At 43.8% G+C, this 7733-nt stretch overlaps 1 protein-coding gene across 1 annotated transcript in view; it reads right to left on the bottom strand.

Annotated features, from left to right (window-relative positions):
• Nucleotides 1-585: 585 nt before the first annotated feature.
• The window catches only part of PPM1H (protein phosphatase, Mg2+/Mn2+ dependent, 1H), a 93161-nt gene continuing 86013 nt past the window's right edge, over nucleotides 586-7733 (bottom strand). Inside the window, exons 9-10 of the mRNA XM_009887845.1 lie at nucleotides 6918-7069; nucleotides 586-733 (exon numbers count right to left, since the gene is read on the bottom strand). Coding sequence (XP_009886147.1) covers nucleotides 586-733; nucleotides 6918-7069 — 300 coding nt within the window. The remainder of the gene's footprint in view (nucleotides 734-6917; nucleotides 7070-7733) is intronic.

Genomic DNA, 7733 nt, shown 5'->3' with positions numbered 1-7733 from the left:
TAGTCTACTGAAGAAGAGACAGGAGAGGAAAATGGGGGTTCGAAGGATTATACAAGTTTGAAGTTGTCCATAAGTAAGTCATGAATGCAACTTTTTGCAAGAAGAAAACTCTTGAGTCTCATATATGTATATATATATAGGTATTTTTAAATAAGATGTGACCCAAGTCACCTTCTGAATATTTGGGGGTAGATTTCAGGAGCCTCCTTGGCTTCTGATACCTACTTCTACTCTCACAACTGAAACGGCTCTTCCAAGCTACATGGTAAACTGAGAAAAAAAAGATAATAATTCCCCACCTGGAGGGATGACAGAATCCATAATATGCTAGCAGCATTTAAATCCCATTCCTGTTAAGCACCAAAACCATTTCTATAGGGAACTTGTAATCTTAAGGGTTATCTTTAATCATATACAGTATATGTGCAGAGCCCTACCTTTCGGGCAGAAGAATACCCCTCCAGCATTAGTTTTGAATAGATTACATCAGTTGGAAGTGTCCTGGTCAGATCACCAAAAACATATTGTCTCTTACAGGCCCTTCCCAAAAAGATCCCCATCCTATAACCGTTCTTGACGCTACTTTCACGACTGTTTGTTCCCGTGTATTAAAGGGATGACGTAGACAGAGATGTCGTCTCCAGAGCCCAGCCTGTCATTGGATATTCGCCAGCCCCGGTCCTTCAGCACTCCCCTGGCTCGCATCACCAGGTCCTGCGCCGCCAGCGTGTACCTGTGGAAAAGGCAGAACACAGCCAGGGAGTGCTCGTCTTCATGAGGGAGGTGGGTTTCACAACCTGCCAGATTTACCATTGTGAGCTACCAGGACAACCTTCCCAGCATTTTTGAAGCAGGCAGGAGAAACGCGAACCACGGCATAACCGCAAAGCAACCCCTTCCAGTTCAGTGACGGCTCCTGCATCAGAATCTGAAGATATCTGACAGGCACTGATCGATCAAAAAGTCACCCATCATTTTGGGTGCCCAGCTTCACAAGTTTTCAGAAAAATATTAAAACATTTGCCTTAACAAATCTTCTTTCTAGGAGTAGTCTAAAAATAAACTGAGGACCCAAAGTAACACTACTTGCTGTTGAAAACTACACACTTGTGGACTGAAACATCTGAAGGTAAACATGGGTCAACTATTTCAGAGACAAACCAAAAGAAAGTAATTTGAAAGTAACACAGTGCTAAAAATAAAACCCAAATTACACTTTAAACCAAGTAGACTAACTTGTCTGTTTCCCTTGAGCGTAAGAATGATTTTTAAACATCTTTTATTCTGAAACTGGAAAAGTTACAGTTACTCACAGTTAATACAGCCAGATTAACAGAGTCCTGCAGTCCTTTCATCTTTATGAGTTCAAGGAAAACTGTGTGAATGTGAGTTGTCAAGTGCTTAATTTAGTGAAAAACCCAAGTTTCATGTTGCTTCAAAACACCCAGCCTGCACTGGGCTGAGCGGCGTTGGATTTATGTGAGTTATTTTATGACCTGAAAAAATAACAGATGCTGTGTGGGGCAGAAGGGTGTCAGCGTGCAAAAGGTGGTGCATGACGGTGCTCCGTCATGTGCTCTGACATGCTCTCCCTTATCGTTTTACCTGCTGTTACTAGATCAACACATCTGTGTACTCATTTAAAAGTTTCCCCTGAAAGAAATCTCATTATGGGTGAATAGCTACCGTCACGTGTTTTGCTTCTTCAGTCCAACACCTGGCTGAGATGTTTTGAATTTGGTTGGGCGGAGGAAAGCTTTTCTATCATCTGATAATTAAAAATTAATCAAACAGTTAAAAGCCTGACAAGAAAAAACAGTTCAATATTGTGTCTGCCTGTGTTTTATTTGAAGCGTAATCAACCTCCAAGATGATGCCGGGCTCTATGAAGCCAACCACACAGGCCACCAGAAGCAAAGCACACCTCTGTGGTTTCCAGAAACCAGGAAGGACAGGAAGACTTTGTGTTTCAAGATCCCCTTTTCTAGGGAGGATCATTGGCCAGAAATTATCTGCCCAGATCCCACCTGAAGAATGGGAAGGAACAGTATCTCCATTGATCAGAAGCAATGGGGGGAAAAAAAAAGCAAGTTCATTAAGTGAGTATCCAGGACTGTTCTAACCCCAGAAATTTTCACCAGAGAATGCAGTATTAAATGGTAATTTCTATCAGTAGAGACTTTATTCACTCTGTGGGGATAAAAAAAGAAAAAAAAACCCAAACAAACCCAGTTATGTTCTGTTTCTACAATTCTGGTGCCTTAAACTCCTTTGAACCAGGGACAGATTTATTTGCTCCACTAAAAATATTTGTCCAATGCAAATAAGCCAACATTTGACTACCCAAAAAGGTTTGATGTTACGTCCAAGTAATATTGTACAGAAGCAACGCAGGCCCTACTCCTAATGGTACTGAGTGATAAAATTTCCAGCCCTCGCTAGTTTTGACAGAAGATTCATTTTAAGAGAAGGGCCCAAGGCATGATCTTTAACACATGCGCTTGCACACACATGTGCACACTGTCCGCAGGATCCAGATAAGTCTGTACCAATGCCCTCGAGGTGTAATGGCAGGACGTAACAAGAAGCACTGCCCCTCTTGTCCCAATGCAACATGAAATTTATTTTCTAAGGGGAAAAAAGCCAAACGTACATACTTGCACTCCCAGATCCCAAATCAGATGCAGGGCTCAGGAGCAAAAGGACTCTACATGGCAAGCGAGAAACTGGAATATTTATTCACAGCATGTCTGATGCTGAGTGAATTTTGGCTAGAACACCTTTTCCAAGGATTCCTCAGCTATTGTCAGAATTTAAGAGAAGAAAATACCCATCACTCTGGCAGAAAACTTTGCCTTCCTCCTTTTTCTAATTAAGAAGGTCTCCCCACATCTAAAGAGTATACAGGAATGAGTATTGCTCTTGATTGAGTAAAGCTTTTGCTGCTTCATGTTTAGAGAGGGCAAAATAAAATAAAAAGAATTTTAATAAACCAGAAAATCTCTCGTAGACAGACTGTGAAATACACAAGAAAACCAGCTCATCGAAGCAAAGGAAAAGGAACAGGTGAAGGCAGCAGCAAGGTAACATATTCCTCTCCTTGTTCAGAGCTGAATTGAAGCGAAACTGTTCAACTTGGCACTAGAGGAGATAGGGTGAGTCTCTTGTACCTGGAGATGAATAGCAGCAGCAGTCCATTACCTAATGCTTTATTCTCCAGCACTGTGAACTTGGGATTCAGCTGTCGAGACAGCATTAGAGAACTGCTGAAGTAGTTTTAAAGTATCCACTTCCTCCTAATGAACAGCCTCGCTGGAATACAACTTTTATGTTTTAAGAATAAATATATATGGGTTTTTTCTTCTGCTGCTGAAGCTTTCAGTATTGATCAGTGTAAGTACTGCGGGAGAAATGGTGACAGTGGGGGAAACGTGCTGCTGTCTGAGCAGCTTCTTATCTTCTCACACCCCGCAGAGGTGGAGCAACTCTCCAGCATCCTCATAAATCTCTAGCTAGTGTGAGAGAGGAGAGTGAGAGGGAACGAGAAAGGACAGGAGGGAGGACAAGAAATAAAAGATTCCCAAGGTCAGTGGGTAAACCTGCATAAGTGCAGCTGAAGGAAACGGGCAATAGTCATGCTTCTCTATCTTCATACCTCTTCAGAGAGATGATGTATGGAAAGCAGCAGTGTGTCGCTACCACCTGTTCTTCACTCAGGGTCCCCTTCATGCTCTTGTCTGCCACAACACCCATAAGAAATGAGCTGGCTGAGAAATCCAGCTCCACGCCAGCTTCTTCACGCCATCGCAGCCCTCATGGAGGAACTTTTCTCTAATCAAGTCTGTTCCCATTACCCGCTGCCCGAATCCCCTGAGGCTGCAGCCACACGTCTGGGTGAAGACAGACCCGAGGACTTTGCCCTCCCCGCACTTGAAGATGCCCAGGCACGTGCTATGTTTGACAGGATTCAAAGATGTTTTTCTGTGGGTAACAAACACTCACAGTTCCGACAGTAAATATCAGCAACAGAGAGTCCCAAGAGCATTGCCGAGGGCTGTAAGCTCTTACCCATCAGGCTATAAAATGACTTCTAATTCAAATGGGAGGGATATTGTTCCCTCAAAGAGCTAATTATGTAACAGAGAAGTACTCTGCAGCACTAAAATCTTCCTCCCTAGCGCTTTTTTTTTTTTTTTTTTCTTTTTTTAAATATGCAGCTGTCAGGGAATAAGTAGGCTACTGGGTCAGGCGGATCTTCTCCACAGGTAGGTTCTCCAGAAGACCACAGCATTACCAAACACAGGGGGCAAGTCTCTTACGTTCTGACAAGTTTTCTACATCCCTGGAGATTTCACATTTCCAGCTGATCGAGGCGATCAGACTATGTCACCACAGCCATCACAGAACCTGACATTTTGTGGGATAACATTTCTGTTAAACCTAACGCTGATAATATGGCAAACACGATTTTCCTGTCACTGACTAGTGAGAGGAATGAACGCAGCTCCACAGTCTGAGCTGCTATGCTATTGTAAATTCATTAGTTATACCTCATTTGGACCACTGCGAAGTAATTACCTAAAGCCTCTCACATAGTACTTTAAACCCTTTAAATATTCTTTACAACCAGGCAGCAAGAGCAATTCCACAAAGGTAATTTTCATAAATATCATTGTAAACTATATGAGGGACTGCTCTAATTACCTTTTGCAAGCTGGCATGAGAAATGTCTTGCCACCACTATTTGTAAGACTCTAAATGACCTGGCACAAAGTTACTTAAAAGAACAAATTAATTTTCAATTCAGATGTCCATTCATAGACCAGTAGGTCAAACACTAATAAATGTGTTTGTTCTAACTCATAAACACCAGGCCCAGTTCTGGCATGTGCTGTACTTCGCGCTGCCACAAACAGGGACTAATCCCCCACAATTACTGGGGCTAGACCAGCACAAACAAATCTAAATGAAACAAAGAAAATCTCTTTTTTCGCTTTAGCATTTCTGATTTCTGCGAGTGTTTTATAATGGATGAAAAATTACTCGCCTAACAAGTCAAAGAATTCCCATTCCTACTACAGCAAACAAGGTGGCCATCACCAGCTTTGGAAAGACCAAAAGGAACAAGATAGACACAGCGCACCCAGACCATATTCACAACAGCCACGACCAGCAAGGATGGCAAGAAGGGTCAACCTTTCCCAGCTACTAGAGGTGAATGGAGACAGAGCAGGGCAGAGGTATTACATTTTACCAGATGCCTCTGCAAGAGGAGCCTCAGGGGTACAGAAATAAGAGCAAAAGCTCCCTAGCACCTCTGAATGGTGCCAGGGAACAACGGGAGGTAGATTGGATGGGTCATCTCCTCCTACTTTAAATTAATGGCACATCCGCATAGCACAGAGCCAGATGCTGTGGAAGGGCCCCTCGCTAATCCCGCCTGATCTCCTCCCAGAGAGGGCAGAGACACCTCCATGTCTTGCTGTAGTAGAGACAGCCCTGGTTGTCATTCATACCATATCTCCTCTTCAGCGCAAGGAAGTGGAGAAGGTAAAAATGTTGCAGTCACAGCTTCACGCTAACCATTCATTCACCTGAAGACTGAGTGCTTGCAGCAAAACGTTGCTTTGCATTCCATGTTGGTAAGTGTCAGGGCAAGAAAATACCACTCGCGAGTTACTTTGGAGCTGCTCTCACTTTAAAACCCAAGTGACTGTCAGGGTGTCCCAGTTATGTTCCTTGTTTGCTGATGGAGAACAGGGCTGACCCCGTGGAGATGACCACTTAAAACATGAGAAACACCAAGCATTTTGAGACGGGTTTCCCCATGTCCTCAAGAGTTGTCACATCTAAACAACTGTAACTTGAGCTCTCGCACCGTCCCACGTGTTTTCACTTGGATGCCAAGATATCCCAGAGCTTATCTCTGAAGCTCCGCTTTCCGCAGCCAACTGGGGATGCGTAAAAGCTCTCTTCCTCACCCTCAGCCCAGGGCAAGGGCAGAAGACAGTGACAGCCAGGCCTGAATTCAGGAGCAACACACACTTCCCTTCCTGAACAGTCTCTAGGGAAGGATAAAGCTCTTTCCACTTTCACAGTCCTCCCTTTTACGTGCAAGAGACTTTGGATCTGTAGTGTAATGTTTTAATTCACGGTGACACTCGACTCAGCAGCAGACAGACTGATGGACTCACTCAAGGCAGTGCTTTAGCTAGTTGCTTGGGCACTTGTTTTTTTGTTTGATGGTATGTTTTAAAGAGAGCAACTGCTCAAGTAAGAGGTGATAAAGACAGGAAAATGAAGACGATGAGGTAGGTTAAAATTCTGAAATGAAGCAGACTCCAACTAAAATGAAATAGTCAAACTTTCCACCTATTTTGTCACCACACCTGTCCTGCAGCTGGTAGCACTGAGTACCTGCTACTGAAGGTGGGTTTAAAGGTCATGGCATGACCAGGAATTAGTCTTACATACATACAGTGACAGAGGGGGAAATATATGCTGATGATGTCTGAGTGAGAAACAATCTTTAGTGTGAAGGGACTATCCAGAGAAGAGTTGAGTGGAAAACGGCTGGAGAGAGAGACCTGTTGAGATGTTCTTCTAAGACCTCAGCCTACTATAGTTTCCACAGAACCTAGTAGAGCAAACAAAATAGATCCCATGCCAAGATACTGTGACCCCACAACTTCTCCTTTGAAGGCAGGCAATTCTGAGTTACAACAGGAAAAAAAACCAAACCCAACACCAGAATCCCACATTTGCTGTAGAGGTTCCATCCAACTTATAAAAATGTCTTCTTTTAAGAGCTGCATCTTTACTGCATTTTCCTCATATCATACTTTCTACAAAACTACATTACCAAAAAGCACTCTTACTTCCACGGAGAAGCTAGAAAGTCAGGGATAAGCACAAACCTGTGGGGATCATCGGGGTCACAGTTTGGTAGAAAGTTAGTGACAGCTTCTGCTACTTCTTCATTTAACAGCACATCCCAGAGTCCATCAGTAGCTAGGATCAGAACATCATCTGGCCCATGCTCATACTGCAGGAGGTCATAGACTCTTACCTAAAACAAACAAAAAAAACCCCTCAGAAGACATTCATGAAGGAAGAGACCACGAGACCTGTTTGTGAAACGTTGCTGAGTTTGGCTGTGAGTTAGCAGGTTTGGCCAGGGCACTGAAATACCTCTCCCGCAGCACTGCTGGGGTCTGTCTCCAATTTAGCCCGTGAACCGGCAACTCTTCCCAACCCGGCTCGGTGCGGTTCAAGTGCCAGGATGGAAGGAAGTGTTCCTGAGCAAGGCTGTAAAGCACCGCGCTGCCTGCTGCCAGCACTGCTCGAAGCCTCCCCCACCCAGAAGCCTGGGGCAGCGTGCGAGGCTCTTCCCTATCATTGGCAGGACTAGTCATGTGGAAGCTGAATAATTCATTTGATGAATTTTTGATATTTTCTAATAAAATATTCACAAATAATTGTTTTCACTGTTTGTCCAGATCCATTTGTCTCTGCCAGATAAATTGCACATGTTCGGAAATGCCCGTGTTGCAGAAGGCGTCGCATTCATTTTTCTAGACCCGAGGCAGCCACTGCGCTCAAGAATTACGCCTGAGTAAGCGAGTAGTTTGATGAAATGGAGAGAAACTATTTACCTGCCAGTTATGTTTATCTGTAAGGAGCAGAGTAGAGTAGAGACCAATTCAAGACCTGCACAAAAGTGCACCCCCACG

The sequence above is a fragment of the Charadrius vociferus genome, unplaced genomic scaffold (genome assembly GCF_000708025.1).
Source record: "Charadrius vociferus isolate BGI_N301 unplaced genomic scaffold, ASM70802v2 scaffold125, whole genome shotgun sequence".
NCBI classification, from domain to species: Eukaryota; Metazoa; Chordata; class Aves; order Charadriiformes; family Charadriidae; genus Charadrius; species Charadrius vociferus.
This window is presented reverse-complemented; position numbering and strand designations above follow the sequence as displayed.